The sequence below is a fragment of the Garra rufa genome, chromosome 17 (assembly GCF_049309525.1).
Source record: "Garra rufa chromosome 17, GarRuf1.0, whole genome shotgun sequence".
NCBI lineage: Eukaryota > Metazoa > Chordata > Actinopteri > Cypriniformes > Cyprinidae > Garra > Garra rufa.
Genome location: NC_133377.1, coordinates 6068177 through 6095025, shown reverse-complemented (window position 1 = coordinate 6095025; position 26849 = coordinate 6068177). Strand labels below are relative to the sequence as shown.

General features: G+C 39.4%; 1 protein-coding gene across 2 annotated transcripts in view; it reads right to left on the bottom strand.

The window, feature by feature from the left end:
- trit1 (tRNA isopentenyltransferase 1) overlaps positions 1–26849 on the bottom strand; it is a 72054-nt gene that overhangs the window by 9032 nt on the left and 36173 nt on the right. For both annotated transcript variants that reach the window (XM_073822097.1, XM_073822096.1), the window contains 2 exons: positions 20529–20641; positions 16039–16116 (listed from right to left, as the gene is read on the bottom strand). In XM_073822097.1, coding sequence (XP_073678198.1) covers positions 16039–16116; positions 20529–20641 — 191 coding nt within the window. The remainder of the gene's footprint in view (positions 1–16038; positions 16117–20528; positions 20642–26849) is intronic.

The following is a 26849-nucleotide window of genomic DNA, read 5'->3' as shown; positions in this document are numbered from 1 at the left end:
GTAAAGAGACGAACGCGGTGTGTTTACTGTGTTTACTGTGGTAAAGAGACAAACGCGGTGTGTTTACTGTGGTAAAGAGACGAACGCGGTGTGTTAACTGTGGTAAAGAGACGAACGCGGTGTGTTTACTGTGGTAAAGAGACGAACGCGGTGTGTTTACTGTGGTAAAGAGACGAACGCGGTGTGTTTACTGTGGTAAAGAGACGAACGCGGTGTGTTTACTGTGGTAAAGAGACGAACGCGGTGTGTTTACTGTGTTTACTGTGGTAAAGAGACAAACGCGGTGTGTTTACTGTGGTAAAGAGACGAACGCGGTGTGTTAACTGTGGTAAAGAGACGAACGCGGTGTGTTAACTGTGGTAAAGAGACGAACGCGGTGTGTTTACTGTGGTAAAGAGACGAACGCGGTGTGTTTACTGTGGTAAAGAGACGAACGCGGTGTGTTTAGTGTGGTAAAGAGACGAACGCGGTGTGTTTACTGTGGTAAAGAGACGAACGCGGTGTGTTAACTGTGGTAAAGAGACGAACGCGGTGTGTTTAGTGTGGTAAAGAGACGAACGCGGTGTGTTTAGTGTGGTAAAGAGACGAACGCGGTGTGTTTAGTGTGGTAAAGAGACGAACGCGGTGTGTTTAGTGTGGTAAAGAGACGAACGCGGTGTGTTTACTGTGGTAAAGAGACGAACGCGGTGTGTTTACTGTGTTTACTGTGGTAAAGAGACAAACGCAGTGTGTTTACTGTGGTAAAGAGACGAACGCAGTGTGTTTGTGTTTACTGTGGTAAAGAGACGAACGCGGTGTGTTTAGTGTGGTAAAGAGACGAACACGGTGTGTTTACTGTGTTTACTGTGGTAAAGAGACAAACGCAGTGTGTTTACTGTGTTTACTGTGGTAAAGAGACGAACGCGGTGTGTTTAGTGTGGTAAAGAGACGAACACGGTGTGTTTACTGTGGTAAAGAGACGAACGCGGTGTGTTTACTGTGTTTACTGTGGTAAAGAGACAAACGCGGTGTGTTTACTGTGGTAAAGAGACGAACGCGGTGTGTTTACTGTGGTAAAGAGACGAACGCGGTGTGTTAACTGTGGTAAAGAGACGAACGCAGTGTGTTTACTGTGGTAAAGAGACGAACGCGGTGTGTTTACTGTGGTAAAGAGACGAACGCGGTGTGTTTACTGTGGTAAAGAGACGAACGCGGTGTGTTTACTGTGTTTACTGTGGTAAAGAGACAAACGCGGTGTGTTTACTGTGGTAAAGAGACGAACGCGGTGTGTTTACTGTGGTAAAGAGACGAACGCGGTGTGTTAACTGTGGTAAAGAGACGAACGCGGTGTGTTTACTGTGGTAAAGAGACGAACGCGGTGTGTTTAGTGTGGTAAAGAGACGAACGCGGTGTGTTTACTGTGTTTACTGTGGTAAAGAGACGAACGCGGTGTGTTTACTGTGGTACAGAGACGAACGCGGTGTGTTTACTGTGGTAAAGAGACGAACGCGGTGTTTACACTGTGGTAAAGAGACGAACGCGGTGTGTTTACTGTGGTAAAGAGACGAACGCGGTGTGTTTACTGTGGTAAAGAGACGAACGCGGTGTGTTTACTGTGTTTACTGTGGTAAAGAGACAAACGCAGTGTGTTTACTGTGTTTACTGTGGTAAAGAGACGAACGCAGTGTGTTTGTGTGGTAAAGAGACGAACGCGGTGTGTTTAGTGTGGTAAAGAGACGAACGCGGTGTGTTTACTGTGGTAAAGAGACGAACGCGGTGTGTTTAGTGTGGTAAAGAGACGAACGCGGTGTGTTTACTGTGGTAAAGAGACGAACGCGGTGTGTTTAGTGTGGTAAAGAGACGAACGCGGTGTGTTTACTGTGGTAAAGAGACGAACGCGGTGTGTTTACTGTGTTTACTGTGGTAAAGAGACAAACGCAGTGTGTTTACTGTGGTAAAGAGACGAACGCAGTGTGTTTGTGTTTACTGTGGTAAAGAGACGAACGCGGTGTGTTTAGTGTGGTAAAGAGACGAACACGGTGTGTTTACTGTGTTTACTGTGGTAAAGAGACAAACGCAGTGTGTTTACTGTGTTTACTGTGGTAAAGAGACGAACGCGGTGTGTTTAGTGTGGTAAAGAGACGAACACGGTGTGTTTACTGTGGTAAAGAGACGAACGCGGTGTGTTTACTGTGTTTACTGTGGTAAAGAGACAAACGCGGTGTGTTTACTGTGGTAAAGAGACGAACGCGGTGTGTTTACTGTGGTAAAGAGACGAACGCGGTGTGTTAACTGTGGTAAAGAGACGAACGCAGTGTGTTTACTGTGGTAAAGAGACGAACGCGGTGTGTTTACTGTGGTAAAGAGACGAACGCGGTGTGTTTACTGTGTTTACTGTGGTAAAGAGACAAACGCGGTGTGTTTACTGTGGTAAAGAGACGAACGCGGTGTGTTTACTGTGGTAAAGAGACGAACGCGGTGTGTTTACTGTGGTACAGAGACGAACGCGGTGTGTTTACTGTGGTAAAGAGACGAACGCGGTGTTTACACTGTGGTAAAGAGACGAACGCGGTGTGTTTACTGTGGTAAAGAGACGAATGCGGTGTGTTTACTGTGGTACAGAGACGAACGCGGTGTGTTTACTGTGGTAAAGAGACGAACGCGGTGTGTTTACTGTGGTACAGAGACGAACGCGGTGTGTTTACTGTGGTAAAGAGACGAACGCGGTGTGTTTACTGTGGTAAAGAGACGAACGCGGTGTGTTTACTGTGGTAAAGAGACGAACGCGGTGTGTTTACTGTGGTAAAGAGACGAACGCGGTGTGTTTACTGTGGTAAAGAGACGAACGCGGTGTGTTTACTGTGGTAAAGAGACGAACGCGGTGTGTTTACTGTGGTAAAGAGACGAACGCGGTGTGTTTACTGTGTTTACTGTGGTAAAGAGACAAACGCAGTGTGTTTACTGTGTTTACTGTGGTAAAGAGACGAACACGGTGTGTTTACTGTGTTTACTGTGGTAAAGAGACAAACGCAGTGTGTTTACTGTGTTTACTGTGGTAAAGAGACGAACGCGGTGTGTTTAGTGTGGTAAAGAGACGAACACGGTGTGTTTACTGTGGTAAAGAGACGAACGCGGTGTGTTTACTGTGTTTACTGTGGTAAAGAGACAAACGCGGTGTGTTTACTGTGGTAAAGAGACGAACGCGGTGTGTTTACTGTGGTAAAGAGACGAACGCGGTGTGTTAACTGTGGTAAAGAGACGAACGCGGTGTGTTTACTGTGGTAAAGAGACGAACGCGGTGTGTTTACTGTGGTAAAGAGACGAACGCGGTGTGTTTACTGTGGTAAAGAGACGAACACGGTGTGTTTACTGTGTTTACTGTGGTAAAGAGACAAACGCGGTGTGTTTACTGTGGTAAAGAGACGAACGCGGTGTGTTTACTGTGGTAAAGAGACGAACGCGGTGTGTTAACTGTGGTAAAGAGACGAACGCGGTGTGTTTACTGTGGTAAAGAGAAGAACGCGGTGTGTTTAGTGTGGTAAAGAGACGAACGCGGTGTGTTTAGTGTGGTAAAGAGACGAACGCGGTGTGTTTACTGTGTTTACTGTGGTAAAGAGACGAACGCGGTGTGTTTACTGTGGTACAGAGACGAACGCGGTGTGTTTACTGTGGTAAAGAGACGAACGCGGTGTTTACACTGTGGTAAAGAGACGAACGCGGTGTGTTTACTGTGGTAAAGAGACGAATGCGGTGTGTTTACTGTGGTACAGAGACGAACGCGGTGTGTTTACTGTGGTAAAGAGACGAACGCGGTGTGTTTACTGTGGTAAAGAGACGAACGCGGTGTGTTTACTGTGGTAAAGAGACGAACGCGGTGTGTTTACTGTGTTTACTGTGGTAAAGAGACAAACGCAGTGTGTTTACTGTGTTTACTGTGGTAAAGAGACGAACGCAGTGTGTTTGTGTTTACTGTGGTAAAGAGACGAACGCGGTGTGTTTAGTGTGGTAAAGAGACGAACACGGTGTGTTTACTGTGTTTACTGTGGTAAAGAGACAAACGCAGTGTGTTTACTGTGTTTACTGTGGTAAAGAGACGAACGCGGTGTGTTTAGTGTGGTAAAGAGACGAACACGGTGTGTTTACTGTGGTAAAGAGACGAACGCGGTGTGTTTACTGTGTTTACTGTGGTAAAGAGACAAACGCGGTGTGTTTACTGTGGTAAAGAGACGAACGCGGTGTGTTTACTGTGGTAAAGAGACGAACACGGTGTGTTTACTGTGTTTACTGTGGTAAAGAGACGAACGCGGTGTGTTTACTGTGTTTACTGTGGTAAAGAGACGAAAGCGGTGTGTTTACTGAGGCATAGCTGATTGAACAAGAGCAAAAAGTGATCGGTTAACATAACTTACTCTATCCTCATATTGAAATACATAAATTTGAGTCTTATAGTCTTTACTCATATGCAGTTGCGGGCTGTAAACACGTTTGCAGGTATTGCGTTAAGGTTACATCTTAATCATTAACAGACACCGTTTTAAACCATCTAGCGTTACACTAAGCTTTATACTGACCCTCTTTTATAAAGCAGCATGATGAGAAATGACTCATATAAACATTAACCCATTTAGATAGATCGGCGGTCACATTCCCTCAGTGCTGTCAGTTTACACTCGAGGCGGGTCTATGCTAAAACACTGCTGTCTATCAACTATCGCAGGAGCAGCCTCCGTCGGTGTTACGCCACAACGACAGGCATCTGAGAACGGCTCGATATGAGAAGGGGCAATTTATTTACTAAATTAAAAGAAAACTACTGGGTGGATCTTTGTCATTCTAGGGTGGTTGTGTACTAGGGCTGTCCCCGACTATGAATTTTCATAGTCGAATCAGAATTTTCGAATCTTTCTATAGTCGACCGATAGTCGAATCATCTAGGCCTATGTGTGTGTGTGTGTGTGTGTGTGTGTGTGTGTGTGTGTGTGTGTGAATGGGTTGAAAGATGCACGACATTATAGTCAGCAGGAGGGTAAAACAATTTTTATTTTATTTTACACACTGCACACAGCAACAACTTTTAATAAAGCGACCAAAACTGCCTTCCAACTGACAGACGAACTTATTTAGGTTTAAATAAAAACACAGAACGCGTCTTTTAGTTCTAAAAACGCGAGGCGCACAGCACTGCCTTTTTTGCTAAGCAACGACCAAAACAGCTGTCCTGTCAGTCAATTCAAAGGATTATAGCGCGAACGCTCTAAAATCTTAGTTTTTTGCTGTTAAGTAAACTGTCATATTAGCAGAAACCCTAAATAATACAGCTCCTGATTACCCACGATAGACACCAAATGTTTCTCCTCCATTTCTTGCAGTCTCCAGACTTTTTAAGCGACGGTAAACTTTCGCCATCACAACAGAAGACCCGCGTCTCCATTCATTCGATTGGACAATGGAAAAGAACGTGAATGACGTTGGGCGTTTTTCCGCTCAGAGTTGATTTATTTATTTATTTATTTTTTTTTGAACTTCAGGCGCTCAGAGCGCTCCTGCAAAAACGCGAGGCGCAGCAGGCGGCGAAAAAGCGAGGCACCGCGGGGGCGCATAAACAGAGCGCAGAACGTTCACTGCCAGTGCCAACAGAAAACCATTCAAAAAAGGCTCCTCCAAATTTATTATTTATTACCTATTTATTGAACGCTTCTTTCTTTTCACTTTTGTTTTTACTGCATTATCATAATCAAAGGCTGTATATAGCTTAATATAACCGTACAAAATCAGTAGTTCTGTGTGCAATTTGACATTGAGCTCCCCCATATTGCCAAAATGGTATGATGCTCGTTTCACCCGCGAAGATTCGACTGTGAGATCGGTGGTCGAATCAGGCTCCGCATATCGATGCATCGAATCTTCGACTATTCGGGGACAGCCCTATTGTGTACACATTCTCCTAACACACATTTCAGTTCAAACAGCTTGTAAAAGTGCATGTGGCACCGGATGACCCCTTTAAGATAAAACTGGCATTCCCATGGTGCACTGTTTGAGTTGTAAAAGTGTAATAAAGGCAAGAACAAAAGGTAATTATTGTTAAAGTATTACTGCATCAGCTAAAAAAAAAAAAAAGCAAATAGTGCATCTCTAGCCTTTTAAGTGGAGAAAACAACTTGCTCAGCAATTAACTAATGCAATTTGATTTGATCCAAGAAAGCTAACTTCAGTCATTGAAGTGTCACTATGACCAATTGCATGTGGTTTGGCTCAGGGAGGTTTAATTACGTCCTGATGAAGACACAAGCAGTTAAAATTCTTCTGCTGTGATAACCAGTTTCAAAGCAGCATCTGTCTGGCATGATATTTTTAGAGCTGCTATTTTTAAAAACGCTGTCTAGTTGAACTGTCAGACTGCTTGAAATGACATCCTGTACTTACAAATGTTTGTTTTTTCTTTGAGGAAATGTTAGTAAAGCTGACAAACACAGTGAATACGGAAGAGCTTTCAAGATAGTAGAGAGATAGTGTAGCCTGTTTATTAATTCTTATTACCGAATTGCACAAGAAGACTGTGCTGGTTAGACAAATTGTTTTGGGTTTTTTTTTTATAAGGAAGAAACCTGAGCTCTTACAACATGCAGAATGCATTTTGACAAACCACTTGGGACACAAACATTTCTGAAATGTTCCTGAGTATCAGCAAAATAATAATCCTTCTCTAACAAACATTATTTCCTTTTATACTAAATTGCTGCACTTACAACTGCTATTGTTATTTTTGCTGTTGAAACCCTCTTAAAAAGAAAATTCACTTTCATAATGAAAATTTCTTGATAATTTACTCAACCCCCAAGTCATCAAAGATTCATGTCTTTCTTTCTTCAGTTAAAAAGGAATTTGAGGAAAAAAACCTGAGGATTTCTCTCCATATAGTGGACTTCAATAGTGGCCAACAGGTTGAAGGTCCAAATTACAGGCCTCTACAAAATCCAACCCGAGGAGTCAGAGTCTAATCTAGCAAAGCGATCTGTAATTTTATAAGAAAAATACAATTGTATATACTTTTTAACTACAAATGCTCATCAGTACCAACACAAGCGAACGTGCAAAGAAAGTCAAACGCCCTATACAAAAAAAAAAATCGAAGTTGGGGAAAAAAGTTTTTCGCCCTACCCTACCTTTATGATCCGAAGTACACAAATGAAGAACTAACCGCAAGTGACTTTTCTAATGTCCAATTACACAATGTGTGAAGATGCGCATCGCAGAGCTAGTGCAAGAAGAGCATTTGTGGTTGAAACCTAAATACATTTTTTTTTAATATGATAGATTGTTTCGCTAGATAAGAACCATATTCCTTGACTGGGATTGTGTACAGCCCTTTTAAAGCTGCACTGAAACTGCAATTTGGACCTTTAAAGGGGTCCTATTATGCTCCTTTACAAAGTCTTTATTTTGTTTTTGGGGTATACTTGAACATGCTGTCATGCTTAGTAGTTTGAAAAACGCATTATGTTTCACATAATTTACATTATTACAATAGCTTTCTCCCCAGGCTGGCACAAACGACTCGATTAGTTCCGGGATCCGCCTTCCGAAAAACCAAATGTATTGTGATTGGTCAGCAGTCCCACTGCGTTGTGATTGGCAAACAGCGTAGACCGCGTTCCGCCTGCTACGCCCCTTCCCAAAGCAGCAAACTAGATTAAAGTGATTCTTATGTTTTAAATACGGATTTTTTTTTTTTTTTTTTTTTTTACAAAAACACATCTAATAGCTAAAGGAGGCTTTTACCGACCGCCCCGGAGTCATGTGAGACACTTTTTTTTATTATGGAGCAACGTATTTACAGTCTACGCTTCTTCTATGAGTGCCAGAATTGATTTAATATAACTCCGATTGCATTCGTCTGAAAGAAGGAAGTCATATACCTAGGATGCTTGAAGGGTGAGTAAATAATACGCTACTGTTGGTCCTATCGTGAGCCTGCGAGATCGCGGATACGTGATATTATCATTATTGTGCTAATGTATTTAATCATTTGCATGCCCGAAACCATAAGTCTAGTGAAGCTGATGAATAAATCACACACTGCACGTCTAGGTGAGGCGCCGACGTGTCCAGGGATGATCACTAATGTTCGTGTTTACAGCAGCCGCGGATCTGCGTGTGTTTGGACCCACTGTGCAACACACGTGAACGCCAACGAATTGAATTTCAGTAGGCGGGACTTACGTTGTGAGGTAATAGCCTCCGGAAAACAAACGCTGTAGTCCGAATGAGTCGTTTCCTTGTAGTTCTTGAAAAGGGATTTTTTAAAAGCTAAATATCTCCCTTTGGAGTGGACTTTGAGATTTTTAACTTTGTAGATATTTTTTATGCACAAACATACACACCACACACTGGCTAAAGTTTAAAAAGTGAAAAAGCATAATAGGACCCCTTTAACCTGTTGGCCACCATTGAAGTCCATTGTATCGAGAACATTTCCTCAAAAAACTTAGCTCCCTTGTGACTGATGAAGGAAAGGCATGGGAGTAAGTTTTACTCTTCTCTTTTAGAAGATCACAAGGAGTCCAGCTCAAAGAAAAAAGACAACAACAGGCATAACAGAGAATTAAGAGAAGCCACCATTTCACAAGGACACTGCTGATCAAATCATCCAGCCCTCACACCTGTTTGCCTGAGGCAAATGTTACACAAGTCCAGCACTGTCACAAAGACAAACATGCACTTGAACACTTCTTAAAAATGTAGGAAGGCTCTTAGTTATAAAATGACTATGCAAAAGTTTCATTTACATAAAATGCAAAGTAGACGAACACTGTTTGCAACTGTAGTTAAATGCTTATCGCAGAAAATCTAATTCTTTGTCAGACAGTTCCTCCACGTCTGGCAAAAAGGAACCAACAGTTTCTAATTTGACCCTTGGCCAACCACTGGAGTGACTCCAAATGCAATTTACTTCCTTATCACCCTGTGTTTGTTTACAATTAGAGCAGGCCCAGATGACACCAATAAGTATTACATAATCCTGAAACACAACAATAACACCATCCATTATATTAAACAAGACACAATGAAATAATTATAAAACAATTTAGAAAACCTGAATGGCAACCAAATCAAATGTATATTATGCAAAAAAAACCTTTGGATCTTTTTTAAGTGGGCATAATATATCACAAAATGTATTAAAACGGTTGAAAATTGCACTTTTAAATAGGTATAGTTGCTTAGAAGATTAGTTTGCTTTCAGAATAAAAAATTCCTGATAATTTACTTACCCCCATGTCATCCAAGGTGTTCACGTCTTTCTTTCGTCAGGTGAAAAGAAATCAAAGTTTTTGAGGAAAAGATTCCAGGATTTTTCTCCATATAGTGGACTTCAATGGTGGCCAATAGGTTGAATGTCCAAAATGTAGTTTCAAAGTGGTTAGAAGTAAATATATTTTAATTTTTTTTTAAGAAAATGACAGATTGTTTTGCTAAACATGACCTTTGAAGCTGCATTGAAACTGCAATTTGGACCTACAACCCATTGAAGTCCACTATATGGAGAAAAATCCTGGAATGTTTTCCTCAAAAACCTTAATTTCTTAATTTATTTTCATAATCTTGGCTCTTGACATGGAGGTGAGTAGATTATCAAGAAACCTTTATTCTGAAAGTGAACTAATCATTTAAACCTACCAAATATTAATTTTGAAATAAATCAATTTAAAATCCATTACATTAATCCATCAGCAAAGAAACTGAAAGTATGAATCATGATTATGACGTTTCATGCACCAAATTAAATACAAACAGCTTCATATGGCTAAATCCTTTAATTTGCCTGTACATGTTTTGCACAGGCATGAAAAACACAGGTGTTCCTTCACACAAGCAACCCAGCGTCCCACTTAGCTGACGTAAGCACCTCTTTACCCCAAACTAAACCTTGTTGCCTCTTGCTCGCAGTCGCTTCTAATCAAAAGAAAGTTCTGCAGTCTTTATGTCTGCTATTGTGCTTATCAGAAAAGAGCGGCAGCAGGTGGGCTTGCACAGAGACACCTGGCCTACCTGAGCCATGTGGGGAGTGGAGGACTTTCTTTTCTCTACCTTTATGTACCTCTTTAAACCTCTCCCTCTCTTTTTCCTCTGGGGTAAAGAAATTAGAGGGAACAGGGCAACGATGGCCATCTGGGGGTAAACAGATGCTGAACGGAGGTCTCTCCCTCCCGCCTAAAATTGAAATCTCAGTGAAATCCAAGTCAAGTAATCTTGCTTGACCCGAATGGTGCAAAAGACAAGAGAACAAGGGTTTGTAACCACAGAGATCTCAAATGTCTGCCTCAATGAGGCGGCGCCTCTCCAGCGCACCCACGGCAGACAGCCGTACGGCTGCCGGCTTTTAAAATGTGAAAAGACCCCTCGCTCACCAACTGGCAGAGTCTCTAAAGACATGGGCATCAGCGAGCGGTCACACCTGCTGCTGTTTGTGTGATGAGAGAGCCTAGGGCAAGAAAGGACGAAAGGAGATATGGATTTCAGCACAGGACACCTGTTGTTGTAATGCTGGACAGCTGTAGGACTTTGTCAGTCACTTTTGGACATTCCAAACAGGAAGTGAGGGCTAAGAGATTGAGTGGCCGAGAGCCGTAATCATCAGGCATCCAGCTGTAGGTTGCAGCCAGAAAGTCAACACCTCAACAGCTGTGTTTTCTCATTTACATTTGCTTGTACATTACATGGTCATCCTCAACTACGCAGTATTTCTCTGTAAACAAGATTATCAACACATGTTTATGTATATGGGTCATTTTACAGAATTGGTCCAAACTTAGGGCTGGGCAATTAATCGAAAAGTAATCGAAATCGACCTTCAGAACCTATAATCGATTAAATTTTTCCAGGTCAATTATTTTGATTACTTTCCCTTTAAAAACACTACCGCGTGTGGAGTCACGTGACCCCGCTCCGTTCCGTTCCGTTCTTCCGCAGACATCTCGATGGAGAGCTTAAACAGAGCTTATTTATTCAGTAAAAAGTATTTACAGGATATACAAGAGTATTTTTATTTAGAAGAGATACTGCTTATTTTCTACTTTTAATATGAAAAATATTAAAAATAATTTATTTTGTTTCCAAAAGTGCAAGTTATTTATTTTCACTAATTTAAGAAAAAATGTGACTTTTCGTTTTAAGCAATGTGTGCTTTAATTTCAGTTGTTCAACACTGATGTTCAATAAATAATCATAGATAGTAGATAGTGTGTGTTTCCTTCAATTATTTTAAAATCAAGTAATGCACCCTTCATTCAAAAATTTCTCACTTGTAATATGTGAGCATATTTAGCTACTGTACAAAACTTGTCAGTGAACTATGAGGGCAAAAAAAATTAATATTATATAAATATTATATAAATATAATTAAATATAATTGTATTAATAAATAAAAGAATCGTTCATTAATTTTAATCGAGTTAAAATGTTCAATTAATCGAGATTTTGATTTTAGGCCAAATCGCCCAGCCCTATCCAAACTGCTGTCCCACAACAAAAGTATTTGAGTATTTAAATCTTAGATGTCTACTTAGATCCTTCTATTATCTATTGAAACCCATAGTAATATTTAACATATCAGTAAGCTTAGTACATATAAAATCATTTAGTGGGTACTTGCATGGTGCAGGTGGCTGTCCCGAACCTTTACCCCTAAATTTTACCTTCTGAAAATGATATTGAAATAATTTTTGCATTTTATTCCATTGTTGTTTTTAAAAATATCTTGTGAAAGTTCTCAAAAGGCAACACATAATCCGTTATTTGGAGGAAATAAACTACATTTTTGTGATGTGGTTGCTACCAAAACACTACTGTCACTACTGAAAATGTGCAGTCACAACCAAAACATGGGATGTTTTGTCAAAAATAAAGTATACTGAATCATCAACTAAGATGTTATGATAGTGTTTGGTTAAATGTACTGTATATTCAACTAAGTTTGAAATCAGTTTGAGCAACATTTTACCTTTTACAAAGAAAAATTAGATTCACCACAACTGAAATAGTGTTACAATTAAAATTGTTATAGATTTACCTCTGAAAATTTCTTAATAAAATGGAAAAAAATTATATTTACAAAGAATATGCAAGTAAAATCTTAATAGGTCAATATAATCCTTCTTATTAAATTATATATTACTGTGTTTTGAAAGAACACATTTGGGGAGAGGACAAATATTCCAAAACTTTCTGAAAATACATTAGAATTAATTGCACAATTACTAGCAATGTGTACCTTGGATATTATACAATTTGCATACGTACAAACATTGTGGAAAAATAATTTGTCAAGACTTTTCCGACTCTGAACCAATTCTGTAGAATGGCCCATATAAACACACACAAAGGCCCATATGCAAGTGGCTGGCTCCAGTCTTCCAGCGGGAATGTATTTTAGGAGTGTGGGGCATGTCCTGAGGTGTGCGGAGTGTAAGTGGACACTTTTCTATGTCGCACCTGTCGCGCATCCCACTCAGGTTTCCCCTATCGTTGACAAAAGGCAAGAGACTGTTATTTAACGCTCACGTTGCCTCCTCGAGCCACAAACTGAGCCGTTGTCACGGTTACCCCCAAGCCGCTCGGTCCAATCTCCCTAGGGAAGCACAGACGGAAACTGAGTTCAGCTGTTACAATATCAACAGTAGGGTTCAAACAGACACAGCTTTACAAGGAAGTGTGCTGACTATTTGTGATGGATATTGGCTGCAACTCAATCTATTTTAAAGGGGACGTTAGATGCAAAATTCACTTTTACATGGCATAGAAATGTGTCTCAGCAGATGGATACAATCATCCTACAATGAAAAATCCCTTTACTCTTTGTTTTTGTTTTTAATCCACAAAAAAACCTAAAGAGTCTCAATTATCAAGCTGTTTTGACTTTCTGAGCAGTGTGATGTCATATTGCTCAAGCCCCGCCCACAACCGCTGATGGACTATCCCATATTAATATCTTCCCATCCTCGGCCAGTTGTACGCCGTGTGCCATTTTCTCCACGCTCGAGCAGCTGTAGCGACAACAATGTCTTGTAAGCAAATGTAGGTGTTTTGTATTTGGATATAAAAGTGAACTTTAAAAAAGTGAATCTTCATTTTGTCTCAAAGACTCTCACTGGAGCCACTGAGGATGTGTTGTAGATTAGTTTTGCTTTTGATGGTAACGCAGAGCTCATTAGCATTTAAAGAGCCATGCACTGAAACAAGTCGCTGTGAACAGAGCTGTTTTTGACATGGTAAAAAGGGTATTGCTTTACACGACCATTGACAAATTTTTTAAAAGACCCTAAAAAAAAATCATACCAACACTTAGGGAAAATGGGCATCCAAGGTCTCCTTTAATAGGGTTGCCACATCACAATTCTCAAAGAGCGTTGTTCCCTTTTTGGGCCAACAATATCAATATACCAAACTGGCTTGTACTTGTCAGCTTAGAGCTTAATTCACAAATGAAAAAAAAAAAAATCAAAAAAATCAAAAACACTGACTAAAAAAGGAAAGAGGAACTGTTTATCGCCCAATAGAGGCCAGGAGGACAATGAACCGAAGTATGCCCTCAATGACCCCACAAGTCCTTATCCCCAAGAGGCCACACCACAGACTCCAATCTCCTGCCACCAATCTGAATTCCTAGCAGTACACTAATGCCTGCAGGATTAGACCGGTCAGCTGAGGGCCCCATGAGGCCCTGGGATGCGTGGGGTGCAGAGGGAGGGATCAGTTAGGCCACTGACAGGCAGCCACAAGAGCTTAACCAGACCAAAAGCAGGTCAGAGTCCAGCAAAGGGTGGGAGAGTGGTGAAGATAGATGCAAGGGGTTCAACGAGGACGAAACAACTTTGGGTTAAGATGAATTGAGACCCACTGGCCTGGTGAACCTTGTTAAGTAAGGCTACAGAGGTGACCAAAGAGTTTAGCTGCTTCTTAGAAATCTAATAGCAGTGATGTAGCTCTCTCACTCCAGACAAGACGAGATTCTGACTCATTTGGACTCAGCATGAACTTGGAGGAGCTGGTCTCGATTAGTCATAGAAAAGTCTTGAACTCTCCCTTGAGACAGAGTGGCTAAAAAGGAAATGTAGAGAGAAGTTTTGCCTGCTTTTTATTATTTTCTGATGTAATTAAGATGGCAAAATGAGTAGAAACTTGCCACACTGCAGGACTGATCACTGATTAAAGCACTAGACCATCTGGTGATGACCAAGATGACCAAAAGGCCCCTCCTCATATAACTCTAGGGATGAAGAGAGGCTGTGGAGGAAGGCCACGTTCACAGATATCTCACCTAATGCCAGCTGCCCCTGTGTTTAGGGTCTAGCCGCATATGGCGGGACACAAACTACTCTTAATGAGGGCTAGCCACCGTCTCTGCCTAATCTCATTAGGGCTAACAGGATTGCTGGTAGCTTCTGTAGGGATGGGGAGCAAGGAGTAATCCAGTCCAGGATCCTCAGAAACAAGGGTCAGAGTCCAAAGGGAATGCCCGGATAATGTTGGGAGGAACAGCAGAGGCAGTGAAGGCCAAGAACTAGTAGAAATCCAAGGTAAATTGAAAACATTGGCAAGACAAGCATTTGTGGTTAAAAAGTATTTATTTACATATTTATTATTTGGAAAATGATCAATTGTTTCACTAGATAAGTCTCTTATTCCTTGGCTGGGATCGTGTAGAGCCTTTTAAAGCTGCACTGAAACTGCAATTTGGACCTTTAACCCGTTGGTTCCTATTGAAGTCCACTATATGGAGAAAAATCCTGGATCTTTTTCCTCAAAACCTTAATTTTTTTTCAACTGAAGTCAGACAGACATGAAGATTGTGGAAGATTGTATCAGGAAATGTTAATTAAGGAGTGAACTAATCCTTTAAGTCATCAGGGTTTGGAACAAAACGCTAGGTGACAAAATTATAAATTTTGGGTGAATTATTCCTTTAAAGCTTGTATAGAATTAGAAGAGTTATAGCATTCTATCATCTGCATCAAACAGTACACTGTGCCACATCTGAATGTTTTTTCAGCATCTCACTCTATGAGCATCAAGTTAAAATTAGTTTTAAACTTCCTACTCTTAGGACTCTTGCGTTGTTTTTGTCCCACTCTGTTTAGCTGTTTGTCTTTACAAGATACACCAATACATGGCCTGTCCGAAAATCCCCCTCCATTTAACTTTACAGCTTTTATTATGCAAACGGCTAACAGTGTTTCACTTGTACATTCTCCGTTCCATAAAATGTCCTTTACTTCCTTTCTCCAGATATGATGTCACCAGCACACACATACACACACAGCTGTTCATCCATTGAAGGGTTCGCTGATTCGGCTGTTGTCAGTTAGAAAATAAAAGTACAAACTGTTCAGACTGGCCGTTTCTTGAAACACCCAAGCTTTACAAGCATTTGATCTTTTATCAACTCAAGGCCGGTAAATACTGAACCCTGAGCCTTGGAATTCTGAGACCGTCCGTAAGGGAGGGGTAGCCTTCAAAACACACACACTGTTTTTCTACACAGCCGTTTGTGTGTTTAATGGTCTGTGTGAAGTCCATCTCGTTAAAAACGGCTGTGATTACCTGACCATTGGACCGTACGGAAATAGAACGAAAAAAAAAACACACAGTAACCTCTGAGGGCGACTGAAGCCAATATACAACAGACAAGCCAAGAGCGAAGCCAACATGTAATGCGCACCAATGAATTCAGAACTCAGATAAGTGAACTGTGACTCCAGTTCTCTTGAGAGTATGAGTGATCCAAATTAAAGCCAGTGGCTACGTCGCACTATGAACAAGCACAGCTGTGGTGTTAAAGAGCATCCAGCCACAGAGACTGTACCTCACAGACCATTAAACTCTCAAACAGAAGCAACAGGATGGAAAGGGGAAAAGAACTCAGAATTTATTCCAGGGCTATTAAGGCTGGAATAACCTGCAGTTTGGCACCTTGTGGGAATCAAACAAGCTGCCTTCTGAACTTGACCACTACACCACACCAGCATATAAACCTAGAAAATATTCAGTGAGACTTACTCTTGAGGAATCGGTTGCGGACCCATTTGTTCTGTTTTCGGGCATAGCGGCGGGTCACCTGCTTGAGAGACTCGATCCCTGTGAGAGGGGGAGGAAATAGGATCAATGTATGATGGTCACATAAAGTACTATGTGAGATGTTTGTGGGAGAAATCAAGTGAAAAGTAGTCATGCACAATGTGTTTGCTAACACAATTTTAAGTGCTTAATAGCAAAACCTAGACGACGAGGGGGAAGAGTAAGAGGCAGTTCCATTAAAACCCTCAGTCGCCCCTTCTCCCAATCCACTTCCCCTTTGGTATATCCTCTTACCACTGGTGCCAGAGCACATTCGGCTGTGTCTGTTTACTAAGACTAGACATTATGGTCAAATTTATGGTCAAATTTATGATTTGCGACTGCTTAAACCGTTACATCTAAAGGGACACATTTAAATATATTCACTCTTCATTTTTGTCCTTTAAAAGTCCATGCCAGCAAAATTTTCATGCATCAAAAACTACAAAAAGACTTTGGTAAAGTAATCCATTTGAATCAAGTAGTTGAATCCAAGTCTTCTGAATAGAAACAATTACTTTATTTGATGCACAGATTTACTTAAGGCTTTTATTTACAGATAAACATTGATCAAAGCACGTCAGTTGAGCAAGCACAGCTGAGCTATATACTTTTACAATGCCTTTTTGTTCATTTTGATGTGTGAAAGATTAGGATGAGTTGACACAAGGGTGAGTAAATGATCACTTTTGGGTGAACTACTCTTTTAACATCTTGCACCGCTGCTACTTAGATATCAAGGTTAAAAAACAAAGTCATAAAAGCAAAATGCAAAAGTAGCTCTCATGCTGTGCAGGTTGAGATTCAAAAAAATTACTACCATAGTGCCATTCAATACAAATACATTTGTATTTTTTTTTTAAACATTACTATGTGGTCCAGTTAAACCCAAAAGCAATTATTTTGAAAGATGTGCTTCTCATTCCAAATTAAATATCCACCTCTTCTGGCTCCACAACTCTGGTGTCATCATGTTATGTTGAATTTTACAGTAACCTGTGGCACCAAAAGATCTGAAATTGCATCATGAGCCCCTTGTGTGTTTGAAGTATGTGCAGTAGACAACAGAACAGAGCACCGCCTGTTCACTTTGAGACACAGAGAAATTCAGATTACATTATACGTTTTCTATTTAAAAATTTACTTAATTTCTGTGAAAGCTGAATGTTCAGCATCACTCCAGATTTTAATGTCTTATGGTCCTTCAGAAATTATTCTAATATGCTGACTTGCTTAAAAAACATTTCTAATTATTATCAATGTTAATAACAGTTGCTGCTTAAACCAAAGGTCAAAAAGATCACACATGACGTAGGCTGAAGTACCGACCCAGTGTTTACTAGAGCTGCCCTCAACTAAACATTTTTCTGGTCGGCTAGTAGTCGTTCATTTTAAGCATTAGTTGACTATTAGTTGCATGTTTATTAATAAACCATATAAATCATAATAATGAGCCTTTAATTGCCTACATAGCCTAATAAGCGCTTAATCACACACATAAAAACCTTGCCACAGCGCACCGGCAGATATAATTATGAATATGTCTGGAAAAAACAGTAAGGATAATGCATTAACATTTTAATAATTTATTGATACATTTGTGCTTTCTTTCGGTTTAAGAGATGAAGTCAGAGACACTGGCTCATCATCTCCACAGTAGTGATGTGCCTAATATGCATGTTTCATATGGATTACATAATTGAGAATATTTGTTTTCTATTTGAATTGGTTCTTTTAAAAGTAGGCATTTTACTCTTTATAGATTATATATTTTTCATGTCTGTACGGCAAGTATACAGTTTCGAAATTTAGCATTCAAGTTCACAGAAACCGAGATGACAGAAAGCACATCCTGCTTGCTTCATTATTTTACAAGAGTGCAATGTTTCGTTGTTATTGTGAGTGCACACAAACAAACAAAGAGTCTTTACAGATTCAAAAGACTTATCTGTATTACAAAAAACGACAAAGTATTTTAAGATCAAGAGACTGAACCGGTGCCGTCATCTGTCATGCAGTAAACACGCTACTATTTAGCTTCCACACTCCGCACAGACACTTGAATAGCGCACATTTTTCTAGGTTGGTATTAGATTAAGTAGCTGTGTAAAGTTGCTACTACATACATTTTTCAGATGAAAAGCCATATTTGAGGTCGATGAATGATGGGCGATTGTTTGGATGTCCTGCCCAATGTACTGTATTACCACATAGACCAGCCGTTAACAATTTGTCCGTCACAAACTGTTTTTTCTGCAACTAAATTTTGGTTGACTAAGCCTCTTCTCATCAACTAATAGTTAGTCGGCTATTAGGGGGCAGCCCTAAAAATGCGTTTTTCGGCCTACCCTACCATTTTGAAACAAAGTACATAGACGAAGAATAAGCTGCACTGAAACTGCGATCTGGACCTTAAACCCACTCATCCCCATTAATGTGCAGAATATTTTTGTGCAAACCATGATGCAGTATCTCACAAAAGTGAGTACACATTTCAGCAACCATTTTAGTATATCTTCTCAAGGGACAATACTATAGAAATGAAACTTGGATAAGTTGGTTTGCATGGACGTCGCCTCAGAAGGAAGCCTCTTTTGAAGCTGGCTCACAAGAAAGCCCACAAACAGTTTGCTGAAGACAACCTGTCCAAGAGAATAAATTACTGGAACATGTCCTGTGGTCTGAAGAGACTAAGATAAACTTGTTTGGCTTAGATGGTGTCCAGCTGGTGAGGAGTACCAAGAAAATTGTGTCTTGCCTACAGTCAAGCATGGTGGTTGTAGCATCATGGTCTGGGGCTGCATGAGTGCGGCTGGTGCTGGGGAGCTGCAGTTCATTGAGGGAAACATGGATTCCATTATGCACTGTACATTCTAAAGCAGAACATGACGCCTTCCCTCCAGAAACTAGGTCGAACAGCAGTTTTCCAACATGATAACGATCCCAAACACACCACCAAGATGACAACTGCCTTGTTGAGGAAGCTGAAGGTGAAGATGATGGCCAAGTTTGTCTCCAGACCTGAACCCTATTAAGCACCTGTGGGGCATCCTCAAGGTGGAGAAGCACCATGTGTCTACCATTTAACAGCTTGTGGTGTCATTATAGAGGAGTGGAAGAGGATCCCAGCAACAACCTGTGCAGCTCTGGTCAATTCCATGCCCAGGATGATTAAGGCAGTGCCAGATAACAATGGCGCTAACACAAAATATTGACACTTTGGACAAGTTCACTTAGGGTCTACTCACTTTTGTTGCCAGCTATTTTGACAATAATGGCTGTATGTTGAGTAATTTTCAAGGGAAACTAAATCTATACTGCTATAAAAGCTGCACATTGCCTATTCTAAAATATATCCAAGTTCCATTTCTATAGTATTGTCCCTTGAGAAGATATACTAAAATGGTTTCTGAAATGTGAGGGGTGCACTCACTTTTGTGAGATACTGTATTTTTATTTTTTTTTTACCAGAATTTAAACAGGTCTAAACGCTCTATCAGTTCCCAAAGCAAACAACAAACGGTGCTAATATACACTTATTGAGTGCTGTAGTGCTACCAAAAAAGAAAAAAAGAAAATCATGATTCTAAGTCAGCGGCATCCCCACAAAACACAAATGCAATTCACAATCCATCATATAAACATCAGAGCAACATTGTTGACATCATGGCCTATCGACAAGTCAGTAGTGCTCAGCACTCAACGCAAGCAATCCTCACTTATGAGCTCTCAGCAGACATGAGCACCGTTATGAGTGCTGCAACTTTCATGCTTAGTGCACTGGTAATTGATCTTGACACCAATCCAACTGACTGACAGAGAGAGAAAGCCTGATGTCTCCCTCCCTACAGCCCTTCAGCAGCTGTTAACAAAGACTGAGAGCGTTCTGTCTTAAACACTGAATGTTTTAGACATCTGATCAGACTCCAACACCAGTGCAGTTGTCAATCCCTCACTGAAAATCAGAAGACAATACCTATTTGTTAAATAATTTATTGTCAATCCATTACCAGTTTTAAGTGAATTAGATATGATAGTTAGTCGAATAATTCACAAATCAGTATTTAAATAAAAAATTTAAAAAATCCCAAATGAAGTTAAGTCAAAGACTTTATGGTAGATGAGTAAATCATTTAATAGACATGACATAAAATAGCTTGGTTCAGGAAAAAACTGGTTTGACTGTTACAAAAAAATTCTGCTTGGATGAGCATAAAAATGCTTTCAAAATGAGCGTCTGAGATCGTGTTCACTCTCTTTTGTGTGAAGTCAGGAAAGGTTTCATAACTGTTCTCACACAGAAAAATTTCAAGAACAACAACATTCTCACTCTGCGTTCATTCTCAAGGTCTGAACTGACAGCTGTTTATGGTTTAACAACAAAAGACTGAAGACATTCAAGCTCAAGCAAAATGAGGTGAATGAATCCTTACCTTTAATCTTCAGTTTATCACGTTCTTCCTGGCTGATATCGTCACTTGCTGTCAGGTACTCGTGAAACTCTTTAAAGCCAATAGACTGGAAAATGCCATGCTGATAGTCCTGACTGCAAACACAGAGGATTAAAACTAAATTCCTTATGTATGCCAAATTATTATTATACATGCACAAAAACTGAAGAATTATACTAGATATTTACTAAAGTAAATGTAGAAAACAAAAAATGTGTTTGCTTTGTCCACAACAGCACCACAATGATCTGGGTTATTGCCAGGGTGTTGCTATGTGGTTTCTATGGTTATATACTGGTCAAAATCAAAAATAAAAATAAAATAAAATAGTAAAAAAGCTAAATAAAATAAAGTAAAATAAAACATGAAAAACAGCAAATCATAACTCCATTTTTTTCCTCTACAAATAAATAAATAAATAAATAAAATAAATAAAGGAAAAAGGAAAAATAAAATAAAGTAAAATGAAGTAAAATAAAATAATAAACAAAACAGCAAATTATAACGATAGTTTTTTTTCCCACAAAATGATAGGTAAGGGATAGATAATGTTTACAATGCTATTAAAGTTGTTTTTTCACTTTGGATTTTAATTAAAATCAATATGAACAATATTTTCTTTAAATACAACAAAATAAAAAAAGTAAAACTAAATAAAATTAAACTAAATAAAACAAAACAAAAAATAAAATTAAAATTAAAATAATAAAATAAAATAAAACAAAACAAAAAATACAATTTTACATGCCAACATGCAAAAACAGCATAACTGTATTTTTTCTAACAAAATGATAGGTAAGGGATAGGTAATGTTTATAATGCTATTGCAGTTATGGTTCTTTCACTTACGATTTAAATTAAATACAATTAAATATTAACCTAAATTTCAGTTATGTCTGAAGTTTAACAGCAACTCAGTAACAACAAGCCTAATTTGAGAAATAGAAATGCTCACAAGAGCTTGAATTTCTAACATTGCAGAGCTATGAATATTTCGCATAAAGCTATGCACTGGTAAAAGTATTCTGAGAGCACAAGCAATCTGTCAAAGCATCAACCTGCTCAGATAAAACCACATACTTTTAAGAGTTCTTTAAATAGTTTAAAGTGCTCATGTTTTCAGCAACATAGATTGTGTACTTTTTCCACAACAGCTCACATTTTCCAAATGCATTTCATTATACAAATACACTTAACGCTGCTGTTGTAACTGTGACAACAAAGCCATTTTTTCGACACTTTCTTAATGTTACTGATCAGCTGTAGCAGAATTTAAAGAATGTTTATTATAAGTATTATTGTTATAATATACAAAAATTATAGAGTAATTTTATAAGTATTAGGCCTTTTGGTGAACTCAAGGGTGAAATCACATCTATTGTTTAACGGGACCCGGTTTTAAATGGAAAAGCGGTCACTGGGTGCATCCGAACACCAGCCCCTGGGGTAAAAATGAGTCGTCATACAGCTCAGAAAACAGAGATCAGCCGGTCATAGGGACACAGACAGTGCAGACGGGGCGAGGGGGAGGGGGGTCTATTGACAGGACAGAGCGAGATAGACCGAGAGGGAATGGAAAGGAGAGACAGGCAGAGTCTGACCTTGCTGCTTTGTGACTGCTCCATGTGTAAGGTGAGAGGGCTGGCGGAAGGGCGGCAGATGCAGACAAAAAGAAGAGGAAAAGGGGGAGGAAGAGAGTGGGATGACGTGAGGAAAGAAGAGAAAAGCGCCTGGGTTGCAATTTTGCCAACCAAGACGTCTGTGAGGGGAGGTGGGGTGCGATCGGCTGGACGAAGAGCTGGGCATTCGGCCATCAATCAGCAGAAGCCACACCCAAAGCGGCCCAACCCCAGACACTGCTGTGTCATCAACATCCACACACACACACACACACACACACAGACACACCGCACTGCAGTCCGTCCGCCAATATCCCTGCACAACAGAGCATGGGACAGCACTAACAATCAATAATTAATCACCTTTTCCAACAAATATTGTTAGTGCATCAGTAAATACAGGCTAAAGTGCACTACACAGCATCAAGGGATGTTCTGATCGCCGCAAGATCCGAAGATTGTGCCGTGCCATTTATCTCAAGTCTAATCGGCAAATTCACAGACAGCCACTGCGCCAATACACCATGCTTGTCTTAGCAAAAATCAACGCAACGTGATTATTAGGGTGTATGAGTGGTTCAGGGTTTCTGCAGATATGAACAAGTGAAATTTAAGACTTTTTAAGACCTTTTTAATACCACCTTATATGAAATTTAAGACCGAACCTGTAATGGAAATAGATATTATATTACATGCATACATGTAATATTTAATGTGTTTAATGTAAAAAGTAAACACAATTTCATGGCTGTCATAAATTAAATTTATTACTACGATATACAGTGAACTTTTCATATCAGCAGATACTATTCCACACAAACTATCCCCATAAAAGTACCACTAGAAATATCTGATGTAAAAAAAAAAAAATTCTGAAGCAATATTTTCATCAGTGCTCTATTAGCTTTTACATCTTAAATCTGCATATTTGATTTACCTTTATAAAGGCCTTTTTTTTTTACTTTTGAAATGTATGCATTACCTTTGAAATTTATTTTATGAATTTATCAATAAATTCTAAATGGCTGTTAGCCGTGAGATTACATAATTTACACTGCAAAATTAAAAGTGAGATTAATGTTTTAAATACATTTATTGATTTATAAATATATACATTAGAAATGTTGGGTGTGGAGGCATACTTTTAAACACTAAACTACCAGCAGGTGGCGGTATGTCACTTCATGAGCGAGTTATTTCAACTGATTCGAGCAAAACGCTGAATCATATCAGAACGCTGCTAGGAGAATGCTTCTGCTAATGTTGCATATTGTCTAATATGTAAGTAACTACTTGACTAACTTCTTTTTTATTGAGCTAAAATTAATGTAACATTTGTAATTGTGAGAATTTTCAGCAAAAAGCTCACTTGGTATATTACTGAACTATATCATGTTATAAATAAACTATACATTTGAAATTTTTACCTCAGTGTGTTTCTTTAGAGTGCTGTTACATTCATTTGTTTTAAAGTATGTCAGAAATACACTATCCATTATCAATTTCTGTTTACGTTGAATGTATTAAAATATGAATCTTTCTTGCCTTTCGATGCTTCGCTAGTTGTTTTTGTCACTTCAGTTTTAATCAGGCGGTTTGTTCGGTCGGGCAAGTAAAAAAAAAAACATTTTAAAAGTATTTCGAAGGCTGGCGGTCAGCTAGCTCGACCTATATTTCTTATTATTATTGATAACATTATATACAGAAAAAGGTCGTTTGACCTGTATTCTGCTACTGCGATTCTGAAGACGCAGTAACTTCCACAGAGGGAGAAAAAAATCTAGTTGTTAGCAACTGGCCTTAGCCAAGCCCTATATTCAGTTTTTTCAAGCTAAGTGTCGCTGAACTTGCACTTCCCCAAAGCTAAAAAGTTAAATCCATTTTACTTCTGCGGTACAATCCGAGAGAGACTCGCGCCAATAACAGAAAGCTGATTGGCTATTGCATGCTGGTCTCATTTGTAGTTTAAATACAGCAAATTATATTTGGAATTGTGAAATAAAGAACTACAACACCACGGAAACAACAAAAAGAGAATTTAAATGAGCATTAGAGGTAGCGTTACATGGACATCGGAAAAATAAGACCTGTGTAAAATTATTTAAGACCTAGAACAGCGAATTTAAGACTTTTTAAGGCCTAAAATTTAGATTTTTAAATTTTAGACTTTAAGACTTTTTAAGACCCCGCGGAAACCCTGGTGGTTGCATGGGTAAATATATGCGAGGCTGTTATGAGTAGTTGCCAGGGCATTTCCATGTGATGAGTGGTTGCCAGGGTGTTTCAATGTGATTCCAAGCAGTGATGCGCGGAATAAATGTATAAACAACCCGAACCCGACCGACGTTTTCAACTAACCCGCCCGCAACTCGGACGGCAAAAAAAAAAAAATTTGTACCCGACCCGCTTCCTGACCCGCATGTTTAATATTTGTGACTGACACCAACGATTATATGCGTATAGAGATGCGTTCACTGTCAAACATCATTCGGCATTAATTAGGTAATTTTGTCAAAAGAAATGTTCTTGATTACAAGAAAAATACAGATTGTTCTTGTTGTGATTTATTTTGTCTTTCTTTTATACAGATTTAAATAGTTTCGTTTTCGAAGTATGTCAGTGATTCTCCAATGTAACTTATATGATCAAGAATTATTTTAAGCTGACATTACTGAGCTATATGCGTTTAAAAGTAGCCTATTAAAATGGTACAATGGCATTGTTCAGTTCAACATGTTGGGAAATCGGGCATTTTGTTCCGCGTCAGCATTTATTCATCAGTTAATAATGCTCAACATTCAAAAGGTAAATATTATTCAGCCAATAAAGTGTAGGTCTATGCATTTCATAGAAAATTGTGTCTAGTACTATATAAATTACAAAGGTTTAATTAGCATCTTTATTTCAAACGACCCGACCGACCGCAACCCGAATATCATTAAAAATATTTTTGGATGACTCATAACCGTGGGTGACCGCAGGTGACCGCAGGCACCCGCTCATTTTGGATCAACCTGCGCATCACTGATTCCTAGGCTACTATGAGTGGTTGTCAGGGTGCTTCCATGTGATTTCTAGGTTGCTATGAGTGGTTGTATGAGCATATCTATGTGGAGGGGTTATGAGTGGTTGCCAGGGTGTTTCCATGTGATTGTCAGGCTGTTATGAGCATTTCAATGGGCATATCTATGTGAGGTTGTTATGAGTGGTTACCAGGGTGTTTCCATGTGATTGTTAGGGTGTTTTAAGTGGTTGCATGGACCTATGTGACTGGGTTATGAGTGGTTGCCAGGGTGTTTTCATGTAATTGTCAGGTTGTTATGAGCAGTTGCATGTGCATATCTATGTGAAGGGGTTATGAGTGGTTGTATGGACATATCTATGTGAGGTGGTTATAAGTGGTTGCCAGGGTGTTTCCATGTGATTGTCAGGCTGTTATGAGCAGGTGCATGGGCATATCTATATTAAGGGATTATGAGTGGTTGTATGGCCACATATGTGTTTTTTTCCATTGTTTTTCACTCACTGGAAGCTACATCTGTCTCGATCTCTGCTCTCATCACTACACGTACGACTGCAGACACACCCTCTCTTGAAATTAAGCCATTACAAGTTTTGCAAATCGCAATCCGTTGGTCTTTCTCAGATATACTGAAATACGTCCAGACCGCAGAAGTGCTGCTTCAGACAAGCACGTGCAGGCCGCGGTTTCTGTTTGCGTCAACATACTGTTTCGGCCGTGTTCTTTCGGTGATAAAAATCTTTCGGCCGAAAACCGAAAATGCACTTTTGGGCCATTTTTGGCCGAAAATTTTTGGTGGCCGAATATTCGGTGCATCCCTAGTATATATGCATCTTGAGATGGTTATAGTCTTTATAAATACAGAACATTCAATGAAATGTACAAATTAATTTATTAGATAATAGGCTAAATCAGTCTAATGCTAATGTCACGGTTACATCAAATGTTATGCAGCAGTACAGGCCAATACATTTCCTGTGAATTCAAAAGGCATACTCGTAACTCTATGTACTCTGACATTACTAAACACACATCTGAGTCATTCGACCGGCTCAGTCACTTTGCCAAAATCAACTGACAACTGTCAGTTATTGGAAGCGTTAGACTTGTCAAGGCCCAGGATACCCACAATTATTTAAAACAAGAACCCACTCCTGACAAGACCAGCAGGTGATAAACGTGCTAGAACTTGTTAACATAAAAAGTCTGATGTGCAGAACAGGTTCAGCCTGTGAAACTTCGCTTTCTTGTATTTCTTTGACAGTTGAAGAAAAGAAAAGACAGCTGTGCAGCTTTTGTGTCCGCCAGCTTGTGTGAGATAGGTTTCACATGGTTCATTCAGAGGTAATACAAGTATTATGAATACAAAACAAATCTGACCTAGTTCCAAAACCAAATAGAGGATCTCAAAACTAGTGGTGTACAATAGATTGGTGGCTGTTATTATCCACCAATTACTAGTAAAAAGAGCTATTGATACTAATGAATCCTTAGAGCCAAAAACAAATTAAGACATCCTATTTAAAAACTGCTAATTTGTTGTGGTACATTTGTGTCATTGTTTTGTTCTCTGAAGTGAATGTAGGACAATGTGAGCATATGTTTGTATGCGTTGTCAGGAAATTACAAGTGTCCAGTTTCATAAATTATTAATCATTTATC